This window comes from Tauraco erythrolophus, chromosome 19 (assembly GCF_009769465.1).
Source record: "Tauraco erythrolophus isolate bTauEry1 chromosome 19, bTauEry1.pri, whole genome shotgun sequence".
NCBI classification, from domain to species: Eukaryota; Metazoa; Chordata; class Aves; order Musophagiformes; family Musophagidae; genus Tauraco; species Tauraco erythrolophus.
This window is the reverse complement of record NC_141483.1, coordinates 4,025,095-4,045,595: the sequence shown is the minus strand read 5'-3', so window position 1 is coordinate 4,045,595 and position 20,501 is coordinate 4,025,095. Positions and strand designations below refer to the sequence as shown.

Genomic DNA, 20,501 nt, shown 5'->3' with positions numbered 1-20,501 from the left:
CACCCCCAGCGCTGTCGCTCCGCTGGGTCCGACAGCCTCTCCTCATTGCTCTGGACTCACGCTGTGGTCACGCAAAGGCCCCGAGGAACCCAAATCCTGCAACCACTCCTGTTTCCCACGTGCCTCCCAGCCTCCGTGGAGGAGGAGCCCAGACCTGACCCTGCTGCGTTTGGGATCTCTCGGTGTAAATTGCCATCAGATGAGGCCGTTTCCAAAGCAGTGTGCCATTAGGATCTCACTTGCTCTCTTTGATGACTCCTCTTGTGCCATTTCAGTAGCAGGTGGTGGAAGAGGGGGAGAGAGAAAAACCTATAAAATGTTTAAAATCCCTTTAGCTTCAAATTATCTGAAGAGAATTCGAACAGCACAATTTCCCCCCGCCATCTGGGTGCCACTTGAAAAGACATTTTCTCATATCATTGCAATTTCAGAAAATCTTGTTGTACAGCTATGGAAATGCAAGATGCTTCTCCTAAATTGTGCATCAGTGTGAAGCTTTTCAAACCTCAACTGCAGCTTATAATATATTTTGACAGCTCACGGACGGCTCCCGAGAGACTTTCCCAGTTCCGACACCAGCCGTGAAGGGAAGCCTGGCTTCAGGCGCTGCAGTCCCGTGAGGCAAAGCCCTCTGCTTGGTTTTGTACCGATTTCTGCTTGGTTTTCCCTTGTTTTTCTTCAGCAACAGGAAGATGATTCCTTTGCAGAGCTTTGAACCTCTTGCCTAAACGCTTGAACCTGCAAGCTCTTGCATATGGGTGCACACATCCATGACTTGTACTTCCCACTCATGTACCCAAAAATAGCGTAGAAACACGTTGAGCTATGCCAAGACCTTAGGGAAATCTCAAAGGTAAAGAGGGGAGAGTCACATTAGATCCAAGGAAGAAATTTTTTACAATGAGGGTGGTGAAACACTGGAACAGGTTGCCCAGAGACGTTGTGGCTGCCCCATCCCTGGAAGTGTTCAAGGCCAGGTTGGATGAGGCTTTGAGCAACCTGGTGTAGTGGAAGGTGTCCCTGGTTGTCCCCATGTTGCTCCTGCCTGGCAGAAGGCAGCTGCCCCAGCTCCATGGGCAAAGCTGGAGCCAACACCGAGCCAAGCTCCCTGCTCAGGAGACAAAGGCTTTGTCATCAAACACGCCTGGACTCTGGGAGGGTCTGGCAGCTCACCAAGGTCATGGGTTGGTAAACCCAGGACTGGGTGTACACCTGGAAAATCAGATCTGGATGAGGCCAAACCATGATGTTACCACCCTGTGTGACCCTGAAGCAAGAAGCCAAATCTTGAGAAATTCCTGCTGTGTGCAGTTCAGGAAAGCCAAGGATGTTGCCGGTGAAGAAATGGATGTCCTTGAGAGACCAAAAAGCCATCTAAGGGCTGACAATCAGTCTTGCCACCCCACCCACATTGCTTCATGAGGGCCTCGGTTTCCCCAAAGTACAGAGCAGGACATCTTCTGTCCTTGAAATGCAGGATGCATCTTCCAAATTTGCACTGATACCATCAGAAACCAGCCCTGGGAGCTCGGGTGGATGCTGGTGCCGTGGTGTTCTTCCCAAAGCTGGTTCCTGCTGGATGAAGCCTCTCAGTTCGCTGGGGAGGAGTTGAAATGCCAAGCACGCCTTCCCGGCATTCGCCCTGATTTTCAGAAATTGCAGTAAATCAGTATCGCTGCAAATTGGCCTCTTTTTTTGGCTCTGGGTTGATGTGAAAAGGAAAACAAATGGAGTTTTAAAATGCAGCTAATCAAGGAGTTAAAGAGAGGTTAATCCTAATGGATTAATCAGCTCGCAGGGGGATGGGGAGGAGGCACGGGCAGGGAGGAACAGAGGAGCAGCCGAGCCTGGCTGCTCCTGCCAAGGGAGATGGCAAGTTTCAGGGAGAATTTGGAGATGGTGGCGATGCTCCTTCTTCCACCCAGCTGCATCCAGCATGAGGACCACGCACATTTGATCTCGCAATAACAGGCGAGTCCTGGGCTGAGGTACACTTTCCTGGAGAAAACACCGAATCCTCAATCCATTTGCTGTCACACCCTGGGAAAAACAAGTGATGTTTGACTTCACCACCCTCACCTACTGTCCGTCATCTCCCTTCAGACACCCACAGGTAGAATCATAGAACAGTTTGGGTTGGAAGGGACCTCAAAGATCATCTAGTTCCAACCCCCCTGCCATGGGCAGGGACACCTTCTGCTACACCAGGTTGCTCAAAGCCTCATCCAACCTGGCCTTGAACACTTCCAGGGATGGGGCAGCCACAGCTTCTCTGGGCAACCTGTGCCAGTGTTTCACCACCCTTATTGTAAAAATTTCTTCCTTATCTCTAATCTAAATCTCCCCTCTTTCAGTTTGAATCCATTGCCCCTTGTCCTATCACTACACGCCCTTGTCAAAAGCCCCTCTCCAGCTTTCTTGCAGGGTCCCTTTAGGTACTGGAAGGCTGCTAGAAGGTCTCCCCGGAGCCTTCTCTTCTCTGGGCTGAATAACCCCAACTCTCTCAGCCTGTCTCCATAGCAGAGGTGCTCCAGCCCTCAGATCATCTTCATAGCCTCCTCTGGACCTGCTCCAACAGCACCATGTCCTTCTGATGTTGAGGACCCCAGAGCTGAACCCAGTATTCCAGGTGATAAAACCCAAGTCATGGGGTGGCCTTGGCTGGCGTTAACACCCCTGCAGAACTCAGAGAGGGGGGGAAATGGGAAAGAGGTTTTGAATAGAGCAGAGCTGCCCTGAAGCTTTGCACCATCTCCTGCAGAAAGCAGCACCTGCCACAGCTGCCCTGACCACCCTGCAGGGTCCATCCCGCGGCTCCTGCAGCCAACTCCAAGCATCCTCCTGCCCAGTGACCCAAGACATCAGCATCTGCCTCCCAGCACAGCCAAGCATGGGGTAAAGCCTCTTTACAGGCAGCTAATTGGGCTTAGGTGTAAGAAGGGCTTGAACATAATTAGTGACAGTGAAAGAAAGGAGGTTTAAAGAAGGTTATTAATGATGTACACCACTGTATACAACAGCATAATCACCAAAAATATATTAGATCCATTAAGTATCATTATCAAGGCCTAGAGCTAATCATTTAAGCTTAATGAAACTAATACATTCCTCCAGCACGGGCAGTAGCACTCATCCCTTGGATGGATGCAGCAGCCGAGAAGGCTCAAGCCACAGTGTCTCAGCACCAGCACCCGTGCTGGGTTGGAGCTGAGCCCACTTCCAGGTGCTTTCAGAAGCAATTCACTCATTTCAGCAGGAAAGCTTTTTCTTCAGCAGCTCAAAGACTTTTTTCTGGTCCATGACGTCTTACGTGGGTGTTTAACATGTTGCGAGCCCCATCCTCGGTGTGGGTCAAGCTGGTGCCGCTGGTCTTCACTCCCTGGGACCTTTGGCTTGAGTGTTAACATCATTGACGAAGACAGTGAGATCTCCCGAACCTCCCTTAGCTGATGCGGGAGCAGGGGTCCAAGGTGTCCCTGAGGTGTGCCCCTCCAACACTCATCTCTGGGGCTGCCTGGGTGCAGGCAGGACACCCACCTCACTGCCTCCCCCCTCACTTCCCCCCTCTCCCTTGTTTTGAGCAGCTATTTGGAGACCGGAGGAGAAATGACTCGGAGCCAAGGCAGTTGCGATGATCTCACTGCTAATTATGCAGAGAAGTCATTTAGCTGTGGCTGGGCATGATGAAGTGATATGACAGAGAGGAACAAAACACCATAGCCACTTCGTGCATCATAAATTAAAGAGAAAAAAGACCCAAAGTGAGCAAACCTGAGCGCCTCAACCTGTTCCTGCCCCTCTGTGAGCCACCGCAGATGCTGCACTACCCCCAAACCCACTGCAATTAGGGACAGGCAGCTCAGATTGGGAAACAATTAAAAATCCCATTAGCTCCAGTTTCCCCTCACCTTTGTCTGAGCCTGTTTTCCACCCCAGTCCCAGCAGCGGGATCATCGCTGCGGCAGGACTCACCATCACTTTAAAGACCAGCCTGGGATTAGCACCAGCCTTATTAAAAACATTCACTCACACCTCATTTTACCTTCACACTGGAGATGATTTAGCTTGATTTATTCTAATTAGTTGTAATTTATTGTTTTAATGAGCTCTTCTGCAAGCTTTTTTTGCTTCATCTCCACCCTCCTCTGCTGCTATAATACGTTTCAAGGAGGTCTTTTAATAAGGAGAGGTTTCCAAGGCCACCTCAGATAGGAAGCTTTTGTTGCAATACAAAAAAAGAAAATTAAGATGAAATTTGCCTCTCCTCCAGGATGGGTTTGCTGTGGAGCATCTGGCTGGGAGCGGGAGGTTGCCCTTCAGCCTGTCACCCAAGTGGCAAGACAGCCCTTAATTACCAGCAGCTTCTGCAACTGGGTTTAAAGACTGACAAAAGATAACAAATAGGAGAAAAGTCTCCTTCCCCCCAGCTACAGCTTGTTATTCCAGGGAGGAATTCGTGGCTAGGAGATGTTGCAGTGCCTGGAGGCAGCTGTGACTCCATGAAGGGCTTAGTGATGCTTAACACCATGGTCACATTCACCATGTGGTCACCAGGCTTGAGCCTCAAAGCACACCCAGTCCCCTCCCGAGGTGGGTACCGGCAGCAGCATCCGAAACACGATGCCATAACACCCCACTGGCACTGCTTTATCTACGGGGGGAGGTCTCTCCTCCCTTCTCTCTGCTGGGATGGGCAAAGTTTCAGAAACTTCTTAGTCTGCTCCCAGGGGCAGCTGGGCCGGTTCATGGGCTGGAGCTCCTGCTGAACTTCCCAGCCTTTGATTTAAGGGAGACAGAAAGGCTGTCTGGTCAGCCAGGGTGGGTTGTTTCCATGGCATTGAGTTCTTTCATTACAGAAAAAAGAAATTTTTGCTTCTCTGTCCTCATGGCCATCATGTGGCAAAGCCTTCCCTTTGGAAACATCCAAAATAAAGCAGATGAAATTTGCTTTGCAATTAGGGACCAAAACTGCAACAAAGCAAAATCTCCAACAGGAGAGAAACTCCCAAAGAGAAACATGAAAAACCCCAAATGACCTCAACTTCAGCAGAGAAACACCTGGATGGTCATGGGTTGTTCCCTGGGGAAAAGGGACTGGCTTGTACTGCGGTTCCCGGGTTTGTGTGAGAAATAGCAATAGAGGATGCTCTGGGGAAGGAAAACCACCCAGAAGGGATATATCGGTCCCCCCTGTGCCGATCATCTGCAGGAACAAGGATCAGCTGCCAAGCAAGAGCATGGAGAGCTTGGAAGGGAGTGGACTGCTGCACTGGGGCACCCGTGCCGGAGGGAAGTGGGGCTGAGCTCCCACACACCCACGGCTCAGAGCTGTATGGAGAGGCTCCTAAGTGGCTGGGAAGCACAGATGTCCCCATCAGCCAACAAAAGGGTCTGTGTGGCCACCCGAGGACCCCGCAGCATGCTCCGACAGCATGCCGGTGGCAAGCAAGAGGCCCAAAGTGCGTGTCTGCATGGCCAGCCGGCAACCATGTCCTGAGCCACAGGCACACGCGGGTGCCAGGGCGATACTTGCCCGGAGCAAAGCCAGACGTGGCTTTGGGAGCTGCTGTGCCTGCCGCTGGCACGACCCAGCTCCTGCCACGGCAGCGAGGGAGTCAGGAAATAAGACCAACCCAGTTCTTCTGGGAGAAGAGACTGGGCCTCTGGAGATGACTGGTGTATCCAGACAGCTCTGGAGCTTCTTGTGGATTATTCACCCTGCTCCACATGCTGCCAACCAAAATAAATCAATTCAGCTTTTGCTTCCATTTTAGGAAAATAAATCCTCCGGGACAGGCCAGGAGCCACGTGCTCACCCAGCCTGGCCCCGGTGGGATGTAAACTGGCACTCAGGAACTGCTCGGCCCCGCTGGCCCATGCCCCTGCCTGGTGAGGGCCGGTGGTGCCGGCAGAGCCCCTAAAGCTTCCTCAGCAGCTCAGGACAGACAGCCAGACACAGCCAAGAGGTTTATTAGCCTCCTGCTGCTGAGCCACCCGGCCAGCTCTCCCAGGGCTTGGGTGGCCTTATCCTTATCTCTTGGCATCCTCTGGCCCATCTGCAGCGGCTGGTTCGGGCGGCAGCTCCCCCGAGACCGGTTTCCCATCATGCAGCCCCCTTATCTCACAGCACTGCATTCCCAACCCTCCCCATCAGCCCATCCCAGCTCCATGTCTGCAGCACTGGGAAGCACTCGCTGTGCTGCGGGAGGAATCACCACTGCAAAGAAGCTGGGAAAAAAAATATCTTTCCCAAACCCAAAAGGCCACATGAACCACTCATGCTTCCCTCCATCTGCCCAGGAGAGCTTTGCCGGGGCTCAGAGCTGAGCGCCCAAGCTCATGGTCCTGGGATGCACCAAGAGCTGCTGGATTTCCGAGCTCAGCCCCGACCCAGCACCTCTCCCCAGAGCAGGCACGGGACACGCAGCGAGGTGACACTGGTGGCAAGAACGAACCTCATGCAAACTGCCCAGCACCTGCCTGCTCAACTACACCAGCCCCTTCCAGATGTGACTGGGTATTTTATTAGAACTGACTTCTTAAAAAAAACCAAATAAAACCTTTTCAACATCTGCTCTTCTCTGCTCCGCAGCCAGGGCACAGCCCCATGCCGGCAGCACCGGCGTTGCTCCGAGAGCAGGATTCAAGAGGTTAGAATGGCTCCTCCACCTTCTGCAGCAGTGAAAATCCTTTGGCTTTCAATGATGTGGGTGCTGGTAGGTCTAACTCTGCTCCAGAAGGAGAAATAAGGGAGCACCAGCCTCCCACAGCAATTCAGACAGGGCCAGCAGAGAGGTGCCGCTGTAGCTGGGATGCCCCATGCCAGGTGAATTGCCATTCCCTGTGTGTGAGAGGGGTCCCAAAAAGCACAGCCCCTGTCTTGGTCCCTCCTGAGCCCCCCCAGAAGCACACTCCTCCCACCCAGGGGATGCTCGCCCACACCACATCCTGCACATGGCATCTCCCCATTAGAGCCGATATTAAGCTCTAAACCATAATGTGTTATGGCACCACGTGCTGCGCTGTAATTGCTATAAGGCCATGAAATGTTTAATGGAATTGGCAGAGTAGCCATTATGGCATCATATTCCGGGTCTGATGGCTCCCAGCCGTTATCTCACACGCAGGCTGACAATGAGTGCACAGCTCCTGCTCCGCTGCACCCCGCTACCCCAGAAACAGACATTTCCCACCCCATCCCGCTCAGACACAGGGGGAAGATGCCAATGCAGAAATGCCCCAGTGTTTCTAAACCTATTTTTCCATTTGCAGAAACACCAGTAAGGATTACTTTTTTAAAAAACAAAAATTACCTCCTTCACTTCAATAATTAGGTCATACTTAAAAAATAAATACATAAATACATTATTTCATTAATATGTGATATTCCTGACAATCCAACAGCTTGAAGAGCTGCTGGCTGCACAAGTCTGAGCACACTGCCCGTGCAAGAGGTCCTCAGTGCTAATCACCAATGCCAACCTCAGCCATTAAGAAATTATTGCTAATGCGTCTTACCCCAGGCTTTATAAGGCATTATTAAGGAACTCATCAGAACTCAATAAAACAGAAAGTGATTAAAGAAAGAAAAAATTCTTCCCCCAAACCACAGGATCAGCAGGAGAGGAAGCCAGAAGCCATCACCCCACTGCAGCAACCCTTACCTGCATGGCAGCCCCAGAGCTCCCTTTGCCCCAGCACTGGTGCAGCTGCAGCCCGAGACCCTCCCCAAATACCCCGAGCTGGGAGAGGGGCTCAGCTGTGGCTAATTCCGCCCCCCACCCTGCAGCCCCCTGCGTTGTCACAGCTGGTCTCAGCCCTGCGCAGAAGAGCAGGCGTCTGCCGCTCGTGGGGTGCAGGGTCCGGGCTGCAGGGGGGCCACATACAGCCGGGGTGCTGGAGTCTGAGGGTCGCCCCACGGACACATGGTACCCCTGGTGTCCTTCCCATGAAAAGTGCATTGAGGGGATGAAGTGGTGGGGACAATGTTGGGAGACTTCCCCTGCAGGGCTGGGGAAGTTTTTTCAAAAGACTGAAAAAAATAATTGTTTGAAGGGGTGAGGAAGAGGAGGGAGAGTTTGTGCTGGAGAGGTGTCACCCGCAGGGCACGACGGCTTTAAGTGCCGCGAGGACACAGGCCCGGAGCTGTGACTCAGGACTTTTTGGCTTTCCATCCTGGTGCCGGTATTACATTTCAAGGATTATATTTTCTTCATAAAACTCACTGTGCTCATGGCCGCGCCTGGCAGAGCTGGCGTGGCTGGGCTGGGGCTGGCTCCCGCTGACCGACCCGGGGGTGTCGGGCATCGCCGGGGGGTGCAAGCTCCCTAACAACTGTCGGAAATTAAATATAATCCATAAAACTGAGGCAAGAGCCCCCAGGTTCCCCCCGTGACCTGGAGTGCGGGTACCATGGCGGCCCCCGCGCCAGGGCTGGGGTTTACAGCATGTGATGGGCTGTTGTTGGTAACCGCATCCCGAATGAGCCGGAGCAGAGCGTGTGAGGTTGTATTTTTAACTCCGAGATCCTGCTGACATGGAAAACCGAGTGCCCGGTCCAGGTGCTGCACGGATCGATGGAAAAACTCCTGCTGCCCTTTGGCACCTCTGCTTTGCTGACCTCAGGCATTGCAGCATGTGAACAAATCTTACCTGGTGCTTCGCCCTGGGAATGGTTTTAAGGCTGTGTCCAGAGCCGAGAGGAAACCATTTGCTGGTACTTCTGCTGGGAAGTGCTTCCCTGCTGAGGTGCTGGTGGGGAGCTGGCAGGGTGGGATGGAAATGGGGATGGTACAAACCCAACTCCCTCAGCTCAGAGGCTGGTTTAGCACCTCCAAGCAGGAAAAACACTTGTAACCCCTCAAGAGGGTACAGAAAGGATGAGCCCATGGTCCTCGCCGGGCTCGGTGCCTCCCTGGCACAGTGTATGCCAAACTCGGCATTCACAGGCTGCAGAAAAGGCTCGAGCGAATGCTTCAGCCTCCCATCAGTGCAAACATCCCCGCACATCTCTATTCTCCTTCCCCCCACAGGGAGGACCCCATGCCAGGCTGGGAGGTGGCACATGGTGGCATACCCCCCCCCCCCGCCACCCTGCGCCTGCCCCGCTGGGCTCAGCCGAGACAAGCAGAGGCTAAGAACATCGACTGGGTTTTTATTCCTCAGGTCTGACAAGTAAAAGCACAAATTCTCTTTGGAAAAAAAACAAAAAAAAACAAAACCCCAAAAACGACGTTCGACACACGCGGACGGTTTGCGTTTCTCAGGACGGAGGCCGTGCCGTCAAGCTCCGCTGCCGGCCGCGCGTCCTTTGCAGAGATGTAGTTTAAAAAGAAAAAACACCCACCCATGGAGGAGGAAAAGACACAGGGCTACGGGATTCCGCTTCTATTTCAGAGGCAAAAGGGCCCTTTTTTCGCTGTTTTTATAAATATCCCATCCGAGCGACTCAGAGCGAAAAAATAACCGTAACGAGGACATCCATTCTGCTCGGTCCAACGGGTGCAAAATCTCTACCGGCACCTCAGACCGCTACAAGCCCTCGGGGACGGTGGCCTGGCACCTGGCGCGCATGCCCCGGCTCCCAGCTGGTCCCCCCGCGGGGTGGCGGGTGCTGCTGTCCCTGCAAGCGGCACCCGTCACCCTTCCCGCAGACTGTCCGGACGCCGCGCCGCAGGGGATCGGGGAGCGGGGATCCGGGGGGAGAGGGGAGAGGGGAGGAGGGATGCTGGGGCGCAGGAGGGCTGCGGGTGGCCGGTCAGGCGCAGGTGGCCTCCTGGCTCTCGATGGGGATCTCGCTGCCGCAGCCGCCCTCGCCGTACTGCTGGTAGGGGGGGATCTGGGGCGCCTCGATGATCAGCAGCCCCTCTGGTGACAAGGAAGCGAAGACCGTGATGGGGTCCACCTCGTAGGGCAGCCTGCAGGATGAGAGGAAAGACGAGATGGTTTAGGAGCCAGGATGCCAGGGTGGCTGCCACCCTGCTGGATATTGCCCCTTGGGAAGCCCACGCAGGACCCCGGTGCATGGGGAACCACCGATGCCGAGCCAGCAGCCCTGGCACAGGGTCCGGCACAGCCCGCGGTATTACTACGGCGCCTGGGAATGTGCCGGGGATATTTAAAGCGGCCTCCCGGCCGCTCTGGCCCCACGGGTGCTCTGTTTAATCTCCCTGGCAGATGTGTTTGACGGGATGTCACACCCGCTTGTGCCGCCCAGGCTCCGCAGAGCCGGAGTAGATCATGGCCGTGCCGCCGCCCGCAGCAGCCGCCAGCCGTGCCCGTAAAAGGAGCCGCCGCCGCCGAGCAGGAGGGAGCGTGGTGCTCGGCCCAGCTTCCCCCGGGAGCTTGGGATTCATGGGGCTCCTTCGGGGTGGCGAAGCAAAGCCGAGCTGCTGCCAGCCAGGGAAACCCTTCCCGTGCCCCAGCCTTTGCTCCTTCTCCCCGTTAACCCCACGAGCCCCGCGGCCAGGGGTCTTCTGCCCCTGTCGTGGGCCCAGCACCGCAGTCGGGGCTCGCCTGCCTCCGGACTCGCCTTTCCTCCCTGCCCTGTGCCAAAATTGTTGCCAAAGTGAGCCAGTGTGGTGAGTCAATGTGATAACCATCTAGCTGACATCATTCAGATAGCGAGATAGAGATAGAGATATATATACACATCCGCGCACGGGGATGGATTCAGGGGCTGACGATGGTGTCAGCCCATGGTGCTGCTGAGCCCCGGGGCATGTGCTGGCACCATGAGCACAGCTCCCTGCACCCCAGCCAGCTCCAAACGCAGCCCTGGGCATGGAGGAGACCAACAAAGCACCCAGAAAAAGACCTCCTCCTCTTTCACCTCCCTTGGGAAAGCCCTGTGAGGCCCGAACCAGCCAGGCACATGCTGTGGAAGGGCAGATTTTGGGGTGAAAACAAGCACAGGAGGCCCTGCGTGCGTAAGCCGGGACGCAGGGACTGGCAAAGCTCAGGTGGTGGGTGCCACAGCAGGCTAGTGACATGTGGGTGCTAGTCAAGGGGACGTGGCACCACCCTGCACCCCAGTGCCTTTGGCAGGGGGGACACCCCGGGGCCGGCTGGTACCTACTGGATTTTCTTGGTGAAGTTCTTGGAGACGATCCCTCCTTCCACCTGCTGCTCCTCGTGTTTGCCTGCGGGGAAGGACAACACCCCACGTCAGTCACCACCTCAATGGGAGATTATTTTTTCCCCAAGTAACAACAACAAAACCTGACAGAAAAGTTTTCGGAGGATTTGTTTCCCTTCCCCGGTGCAAAACCTCCCCTCTGGAGAGGGCTCGGGGAGCCTCCCCTACATGGGGAAGGCGGACACAGCATGCCCATATTGCCAGGGAGAACTTGGGGTCTCGCAGGCTGCCAAGAGCTGGGGCTTAACAAAAAACCCCCCAGATGCCATAAAACCTTTGGAGGTGGCAGCATCCATCCTTGTCCCCCTCCCCAGCTGGACTGCCCTCCGCCGCGCCGTCAGGCTGGGGGTCCCTGCGCCTGCAGCACCTCTGAAGTTAAAACCCCACCGGCGGCTGCGCACACACCGCTGACTTGCGCCTTTCCCCCTGCGGTGCCGTGAGCCCCAAATAAATACCCAGGGCCAAGCTGCAGGGCAGCCCCCCGCCCCTCCTGGGGACCCCAGCCCGGGGCCCTCAGGGACAACACGGGGTGATGGTGCCAGGCTGAAGGGATGCTCAGGGCTCACCCCAGATGTTCTGCACCCCCCCACTGTCCCCACCATTAACTGAATTTGTAGGGATGTGCTTCTGGCCGGCTCATCCCCAGGCTGGGGCCTCTCGGGGCTGGGTTGGGTGGGGGCCAGGGGGCGGCTGCCCCCCGCTTCCCAGCACTGGAGCTGCCTCTCTCGGCCCCTTTAAAGGGAATCTCTCTCCGCACCGGCCTCACCCTGGCTATGATTCCCTGAGCCAAGCTGGGGCCCCTCTTGGCAGCTCGCTGCCGGGTGCCGCCACCCGCAGCGGAGCCTCCCCCGTCGCCTGGGGTGGAAAGCGGGGAGATTCACCCCAAAGGAGGTTTGTCCTTTTGATTTTGGCAGCAAACCACCATGGCTCGTCAGGCAGGTACTGCTGTGGTCCTCCCAAACTGCCCCCGAACCCTGCCGCAGCCCTGGCCCGGCTCCCCAGCATGGGGCTGCCGCCGCTGGCTTAAAATAAAGGTGATTTTTGCGTTTTATGGCAATTTCTTGAGCTGGCATAGACAGGGCAGGGCCGGCTGCTTCTCACGCCCCATCCTCCTCCTCCCCAGTGCCTTCGCTCTCACCTGACACCTCGACGTAGCCGTCCTTGGTTTTGACCGTCAGCTCCTCGGGTTTGAAGCTGTGCACGTTGACGCACACCTTCCAGGGCTCGCGGGGAAAGGGCACGGGGCTGCGGCTCTCGGGGTACCCCCCGAAGCGGGCGCCGTAGCCGGGGGCCATGGCGGAGGCACGGGCCATGCCAGTGCGCAGGGGACCTGGCCAGGTGGTGGTGAGCCGGGGCCGAGCCCAGTCGGGCCAGTCCGCCGTCAGGTCCCCGGGGAAGGGTGACATGCCGAAATCATCGTCCAGCAGGCGCGAGGTCAAGCCGGGCTCCCGGAAAGGGTCGCGGATGCTGCGCCTGCCGGGGTAATGGCAGGAGAAGGGCATCTGGCTGTCGGCCATGGCTTCCTTCAGAGGGGTCTGAGCGTGTCCCTGGGGCTCTCCCGCAGAGCCTCAGCCTCTGCGCCGCCGCTCCTGGCTGCAAACTTCTCTGGGGAGCCCGTCCCGGAGGAGACGCATCCACCCCAGGCGGGACGCAGGTGGGCTGCTGCGGGTGGGTGCCGCGGGGACGGTCCCCTCGTTCCCCGGCACCTGGTGAAGGACGAAGGAGAAAATCAATTCAGGGCTGAATCAGCGGGAGCAGGAGGAGCGCAGGAAGGACGGAGGGAGCTCTCTGGCCGCGAGAAAACGCTTCCTGTCTGGCTGCGATCCCAGGGACCGACGAGAGGAAAATAAAACTTCGTGGTGAGAGAGGGAGAGAAAAAAATACGACGACCGAATATCCCAAGATTAAAAAGCTTCTCTCTCCCCTCTCGCTCCCCAGCACTTTATGTGCGACTTTCCCCGCCGCTCCCGGGCGAGAGCTGCAATAAACGCCTGAGCTCGGAGCCGAGAAACTTCTGTAACCTTCCAGCCGCCGGGCGAGCGCTATTTATACGGATTTGGGAGGAGGGGGGGTGTGTTTTGCAATTCCTGCCCTGTCAGCCGAGTATTTTGGAGAGGATGAAACAGCCGTGGAGAGTCTGGGCTGCGGCAGCTGACCTCTCCCGCCGGCCTGAGGATCCCGGCTGCCACAGGGCCATGGTGCTTTGGCAGCTGCCCCGGCCCCCGCCCCCCCCTCCTGCCACCCCACGCCCAGCCCGCCCACCCAAAATAGCCCCCGAGCTCAGGGCCGGCTGCTTTCACCCCAGTGTCACCCGTTAAAAATACCCCCGCGGTGGGGCTGGGCCAAGCTGCTCCCATTACTGTAAAGCCACGTGCCCCCGTGCCACCGCGCAGCCCACTGTACCGGGAAATGGGTCACTGGTGGCCTTCCAGGTGCGGAGCCGTGAGGGCAGTGGGACCCTGTGGGTGGGTGTTTGGGGGATGCTGGGGCTGGGGATGGACCCCTTTTGAGGGGGAGCGTGCAGGGTCTCAGCTGGCGTGGGGCTGCCCACAGAGGCTGGTGTGAGCGGGAGTGCGGGATGCCAGTCCTGCTCCAAGGGATGACCCTCTCCAGTCCTGCTCCAAGGGATGACCCTCTCCAGCCCTGCTCCAAGGGATGACCCTCTCCAGTCCTGCTCCAAGGGATGACCCTCTCCAGCCCTGCTCCAAGGGATGACCCTCTCCAGCCCTGCTTGCTCAGCCGTCTTCCCTAGTTGGCCCCGGAGAAATATCCCCTAATCGCGGGAAGGAGAGGGACCCCAGGCAGCAGGCGGGCAGGGTCCTCGCAGAGCTGCTCAGCATCTGCCTCCTCCTCACCCTCCTCCTCCTCGCCCCACCGCGTGCCCCGGCCCTGCCGCAATCGGCGTGCGCGGGCAGGGCGAGGCGGTAATCACAGCCGCGCGACGGCGGGGCTAATTACAGGGCAGCGGCGGGGAGCGGGGAGCGCGCCGTGGGAAGAGGCGCGGCGGCGGCGGCGGGTGAGCTCCCGGGGAGCATCTGCCTGGATGACACGGCCCCGACCATGTGAGCAGGGGGTACCTGGTGGCAATGAGGGGCTCCCTGTGGAGGTGGTCCAATGTGGCTCGAGAGGGCGATGGGATGTGCCGGAGGGTGGGATGGCATCGATGAGGGTCATGCTGGATACGGGAGCATTTCCTCCTGCTGCGTCCTCCCTCCTGGCTCTGCCTCATGCTCCTTCTCTCCAGCATCTGCAATTTTTCTAATAGACTTGATGGAACTAATTACAGCAGGAAGGCTTTAATGCAGTGCAGGCCGCGCAGCCGTTCAGCCACTGGTCACTCCAGTGGCATTAATCACTCCGCACCGACGCGGCATCGCTGGGGGAGGGAACTGCCTCTGCTTGGCACGGGCAGGCCTGCTTCCTGGGGCTCGGTTCCTTCGTCCCCCCCATCTGTAGGGACAGCCGGGCATCGCAGCAGTCTCCCTAGGGACTGAGGGGGATACCTGGAGATGCCTGGGGAGGTGCCAGGTGCTGGCTGAGCACCCCTGGGTGCAGGGAGGCAGCTGCCAGCGGAATGGCAGAGCATCCCCCTCCGTCCCCTTGTCCTGCCCGGCTGCCCCTGCCAGGCTGGGGGTCCTGCTGCCTGGGTTGACGGTAGGGTGTCCCAGGGGACATTGTCACACACTGAGCCTCTTGCCTTGGCTGGGGAGCGGGACCACCACAGCACCCAGCTCTGCACCTCCTTGGGCAAACACCGGCCCATGGGGAGAGGGGAACGAGCCCCGAGGAGATTTCAGGCAGCCCCACGATCCTGCCGTGTTTCCAGGAGCCTCCCAACATCTCCAGTCCCACGATTCCCTGCATAGCTCCAGGCCATCCTCCCTCCCCGGCCAGGAATCCTCCCTGTCGCCTTGTTTATCCCCATTAGTCACATGTCTCCTCCTGCCGGCTCTCACCCTCTCCGGGCCATCCCAATTTAGCTCCTGTTGTCACTCCAAATCTCCCGGCTGCCTCCCGCCGCCGAGACGGCCCTACAAAATCAGCGCTGGGGAGCACGGAGCAGCCTCGCAGCCTCCCTTCCCCTCCGAGTGACCTGGGGACACTGCCCCGTGTCCCCGGGATCTGTCCGTGCTGCGGCCAGACCCCTGGGTGCCCATCTGAGCCCTATCAGGAGTGGCACAGGGACCTGGTCCAGTGCTACAGCTCTCCTGTGGGGCTTCCAGCCAGCCCAGGGGAGCACCCCAGGGCGAGGGGCATCATCTGGGGTGCCGAGAGTCCCCACTGCCCCGTTGCTCACGGGGGGAGCACTCTGGCTCCTGCTGAGATGGCCAAGGAGGTGACCGCAGTGAGTTCGTGCCACGCGGGAGCACCGCGCAGGGCTGGGAGTGCGGGCTATGCGGGCAGGGAAGGGCACAGCCCAAGGAAAGCACCGGCCAGCCCAAATGGTGACCTCCACGGCTGCATTTCTGGCTTGGGCTACTGGTGCCCCAACAGGGCGGAGGGATCCAAAGTGCCTGGCAAAGGGCAGCGAAAGCCTGGCCCAGGAGGGAAGGGCGAGCTGCCAGAAACACTAACCCACAACTTTTTTTTTGCTTGAGCCAGTGCCCGAGGAGCCAGTCCTCGGCAGCTGGGAGCGGAGGCACATGCCCTTCCCTGCGGAGCAGCTGAAACAACCCAAAATATCCCACCGCACAGAGCTGGATCCAAAAGGAACATGACAAACAGGGCTGCAATGAGAAGGAAAAAGTGTCCGAATCTTTATTGGAACCCTTTTTCTAACCAGGCTAACAACTCAAATACCCCAGGAAGACTAAAGAATACAATGTGCATTCGATGGAGAGCAAAGGGAGCTTCACAATGACGTCAAATGAACAGATGCGCCGGTGTCGTTTGGTACAGAATCGACCAACAGGTGAGAAAACAGAGACACCATTTCCCTCGTGGCTTTTCTCACGTCGTGGCTTTTGTTCTAAATCTTCTCATTCCCTGGGTTTCGAGGGCGGAGAGCTGCCCCCGGGCCGGAGAGATTCAGGGTGTTGTTCTCTAGGCAAGAGCCCAAAAGTCGGGATACTTGACCGTGAAGCTGTTGCTACAAAAGCAGATGTACCTGTGCTTCAGAGACCCTCCTGGTCATGTGCAAACTCCCAGGTAGCAGCAAAAGTCACAAGAATTATTTATTCTCTGATAAAGAGGTAATAAAACCCCACTGGACGCTAAAGGGCAAAGTCTTCACTTAGGCACCTGAATCCGTCCCTTTCTCAAACAAATATCCTGGTGGCCCCAAGGCTGGGCGCCCTTGGAGCTCCTGGCCAGTTCTGCAGGAGCAGCCAACTCTGGGCAGTCACCTGCCAATGCTGGAGCCGCATCCACGCTCCACCAGCCCGGGCAGCTCAGCCCACAGAGTACAAACACCTCCTGCTCAGGTAAGGAGGACAATGGCTGCAGTGTCGGTGGTGTGACACTGGGGCAGGTCATGATTTTTAGCATATCCCATGCTTTCTTTTTCCAAAGCTGGGGGAGGATGCCTGCAGCAAGCTCCAGCTCATGTTGGAGATGACAGGAGAGATGTCCCTAGTCCTGTTCTGGCCACCTTCCCTGAGCTCACGTCTGGGCAAGGCTACTAGTTCTGGCACAAAGCTCGGTAAGGGGGCAAAGTAGGACATGGCACAAGGACGAGGGTCTCAGGATGGGGCAAGGTGGACATCCCTGCTTCCTGGTAGAGACCACAGCAAGTCACTTCAACCCTATCCCCTTCCCTGCATCGATGAAAGGGTTACAAGTCCCTCCTTCCCCCAGTAACCACTGAGAGCCCAGAAGGGGTCAGTGGTGGGAGATCAGGGATCTCCAGGGATCTTTTGTGATCCAAGCAGCCCTACGTGGCATGGAGGATGAAGAGCAAGGTTATTCCTCCACCACAGCCAGCCTGTCACCCCCGAACACCCAGCACCTTTCCAGGGGGTTGTGATTTGTCAAGAGAAGCTGGCCCAAGAAGATGGAGGATTTTCCCCTGCCTTGCTCATCTCCATCTAAATGAGGTTTCTCCCTAAATCACTGGTGGTTGAGCTCCAAATGAACCTAATTTGTCTGCCAGATGCCTCCATGCCAGCAGGTGCCAGCCTCAGGACTTCACCTCACTGATAACTTCCCTCCAACCTACATGGCAACACCTCTAAGGCTCCTACCTTCATGGACCCAACGGCAAGACCCAAATAGCTTTTTAAAAGTAATGCTCAATAAATAGAAAGAATAAATATTAAATAGAGGCTAAGTCCTCTCAGCCTGTACCATATATGTACAATGCATAGCAAAATAACGTTGATTGGCTGTTGCAGACAAGTTTGGTACAACTTCAGTTCCCCAAAACAATGAAAACATTGAGAAAAAGTTGCGGTCAACATAAAGCAAAGCTCAACTGAGTGCTGTAACCCGTTGAAGAAAAGAAAGAACACAAGAGTGCTTTGAAATGTCCCCTCTCTTTGCTTTCCACCAAACCTGCAGAGACTGTGCTGGGTTTTCTGGAGCCTGGCCCCAGCACTGGGGTTAGGAGAGGTGGGATGAGCCTCACTTGGTGTGACAAACCCAGAGCCAAGGCTGATCCAGGGAGAGGGAAGAGCTGACGGCACGACTCTGGGTTCAGGGGGACATTTGGGAGCAGGTGCTGCGATGTGCACTCTGCCAAGGAAAGGCAACCGAGGCGCTCGCGCCATGGAAATAAAATCATGGGTGGGAAAGAGCCTCTGTTTGAGGAAAGCAAAACCCTCTGAGATAGGGCCTCCAAAAAATGGCTTGAGATATTTTCTTGGAGCCTTGCTGCTCTGGGGGACACCGTGGCCAGCCCTGGGCATCCCTTGTGTGGCCGGCCACAAGTGAGACACGATCCACCTACACTGAAACAACTGAGTTGCCTTTCCACCAGGTGACTGCTGCTCTTTGCAGAAAGCACCAGCAGCAATCTGAGATGCTGGACATGGCGCAAAAATTCCATAAAAGAGATGAATGAACGAAACAACATTAAAAAAAACCCACACAAAAAAGCACAGGCAAAAGGCACCAAGACAGAAAAGCTCATGGGCTTCTTGCAAATCGACAGGAAACCCAGTTGTCCACCGACAGGGAGGGTGACGTTCCAGGTTGTACTAAAAATCTTAAATAAGTTAAAAAATAAATACCACCACTGAGGGAAACTCGTACGTATATGCCCATGTGCACACATACATACACACGCACACAGACTCGGTTCGCTCCTGTCGCCAGCGGCTGCATTTTGCAACCATCTTCCGCGCAGATCGCTCTCTCACGGCCTCATTTCTTTACTTTTTCCATGGGTGGGTCACGGCGCGGCGATAAACATGGCAGGGGAGTCCTAGCGACGGCATCCTCCCAGGGAAACCAGCGGTGCCTGTGCGGAGCAGCTCGGTTTCGGGTTGTGTGCTGGCGGCGGAGCCAAGGGAAACAGCGGCGGCAGCCAGCTGGCACCCGGCCGGCGCGAGCACGGACCGGGACAAGGCTTCCCCTTCCAGTGCTGCAAACTGCCTTTCGCTCGGCCAGCCAGTGAGCAGACCCTCACCATCATCTCTGTGAGGTCCCAGACCCATTGTGCTGGTGACATCCATCACGTTCCTGCACAAATCTAATGAGAAACCCTACATTTTAACACAAAAACAAACAGTTCTGCCCTGCATCCCTCTGGCCCTTGCACGCTTTCTGCAGTGCCCCGGAGAGCACAGTCGGAGAGAGCTCCGAAGGCAGCAGGAGTGACCGTCACTCCTCCAGCCACCTCGCCGAGAGGGGCCAGCGCTGTCAACCTTTACGTGAGAACAGTGGCATGGATACATTCAAACAAACAAACAAACAGAACCCAAAATAACTTATTGTTAAAAAAAAAAAAAAAAAGGTTTAAATAAATACTGGTAACAGTGACCACCTGCATCCATTCTGACATACAATTAAAATAGAATAATAACAATAATAAATAAATAAATAAATAATTTAGGAGGTTTACTCCAACGCAAGTCTGCTTGGGAAACCCCAGGAGCATTTAGCTGCCATGGGCTGTGCAAGCAGAGGCAGTCCTCGAATCAGCCGGACGGGTCCGAGAGCCACCATCAGCCCCACGCAACCCCTCAGAGTCATCCCCTGTCCCGCGGTCGGTGGGTGCTGCTGCCCTGATGCGGTGCTTTGATCATCCATCCCCAGCCGTGAAGAACTCAAGTCAGTCTTGTGTTGGGTAGTTACACCAGTTGCACAAAGCCTCGCTTCTTTTCTTTCCTACTTTTGACCTCCCTGCTCACCGTTTCCTTCCTACGTGTGCGTTTGGGGTGTTACGGGGCATGAGGCTACTCTTGAAACACTGGTGGATCTGGGGTTTGGGCTCCCATCGCTGCCTTCGGGTCTTCCCAGAGAGCAGAAGGACAGGGTGTTTCAGTGTCAAACTGGGAGAGACTCTTTGGGGAAGAAGTGTGAGGTTTTCAGCCCTTGCCAAGAAGGGAGCTCACTGCAGAGGATGGCCAAGAGGCCGCCACCAGGGCCAGGGCAGGAGGGAAGGCAGCAGCACCTCACTTCTCACCCTGCTGCAAGAACACCCCGTCTTTGATCCCTCAATCACAGCCCTGAAGTGTTTGCTCAGCCCTACCAGAAACACTCTTCTCTATGTCCTAGAAAGTGGCCTCCCAGGAGATGGACATATGTCCCCACCAAGTCACCGACCTGACCAGTGCCCAACTCTCTGCCTCAGCCACCCTCATCCTCAAATTATCTGCAGAGACCAGGGGATGAGGGACTGGGAAAAGGGGAGGCTTTGGGGGTTGAAGGCGCAGGACAAGGGGGAACAGCAGTAGGAAGGATACTGGGAAAAAGGGACCCCTGGCATAAAACTTCCTTCCTTTGTAGAATCCAGGTGGAAATAACATCCCATGCTGCTGTATTTTCCATCAGGTAACAGGTTTATACACTTGCTAAGGCGATCATCAGCTCCACCAGAACTCCACACGGCCCTTGGCCTTCCTCCACTGGAGGCTTTGCCCCTTTACCTGCTGCCAGCAGGACTGGGGGGCTGGAGGTAACTCCTTAGCTGGGGGGGCTGCATTTCTTCCTGTCCTCTCTCCTCCCCCAGCAGATGCTGGCTCCACTGAGCCCTTTGCTGCCGCACTTAAACGACACACCTCCTTGACTCATTAAGCCCAAACTCGTTAATAATCATGCAGGATGCAAGGGGAGGGGATGGAAAAAGGGAGGGAGGGAAGTCTTAAACCCAAATTAGCTTCTCTAAGCTCCCAGGTGTTGTAAGAAAAAGAAACTCCTCAGCACCAGCTCAGCCTGTGCTGGGAGAAGCCTTTGTTACCGTGCAAAACACAGTCATTGCGCA

At 56.2% G+C, this 20,501-nt stretch overlaps 1 protein-coding gene across 1 annotated transcript; it reads right to left on the bottom strand.

The window, feature by feature from the left end:
* Positions 1 to 9,757: 9,757 nt before the first annotated feature.
* On the bottom strand, positions 9,758 to 12,654 carry HSPB8 (heat shock protein family B (small) member 8). The gene is made up of 3 exons (XM_086623654.1): positions 12,276 to 12,654; positions 11,078 to 11,141; positions 9,758 to 9,917 (listed from the first exon to the last, which is right to left on the bottom strand). The coding sequence occupies exons 1-3, from the start codon at positions 12,652 to 12,654 to the stop codon at positions 9,758 to 9,760; spliced, it is 603 nt and encodes a 200-aa protein (XP_086479780.1).
* Between the last annotated feature and the right edge of the window lie 7,847 nt (positions 12,655 to 20,501).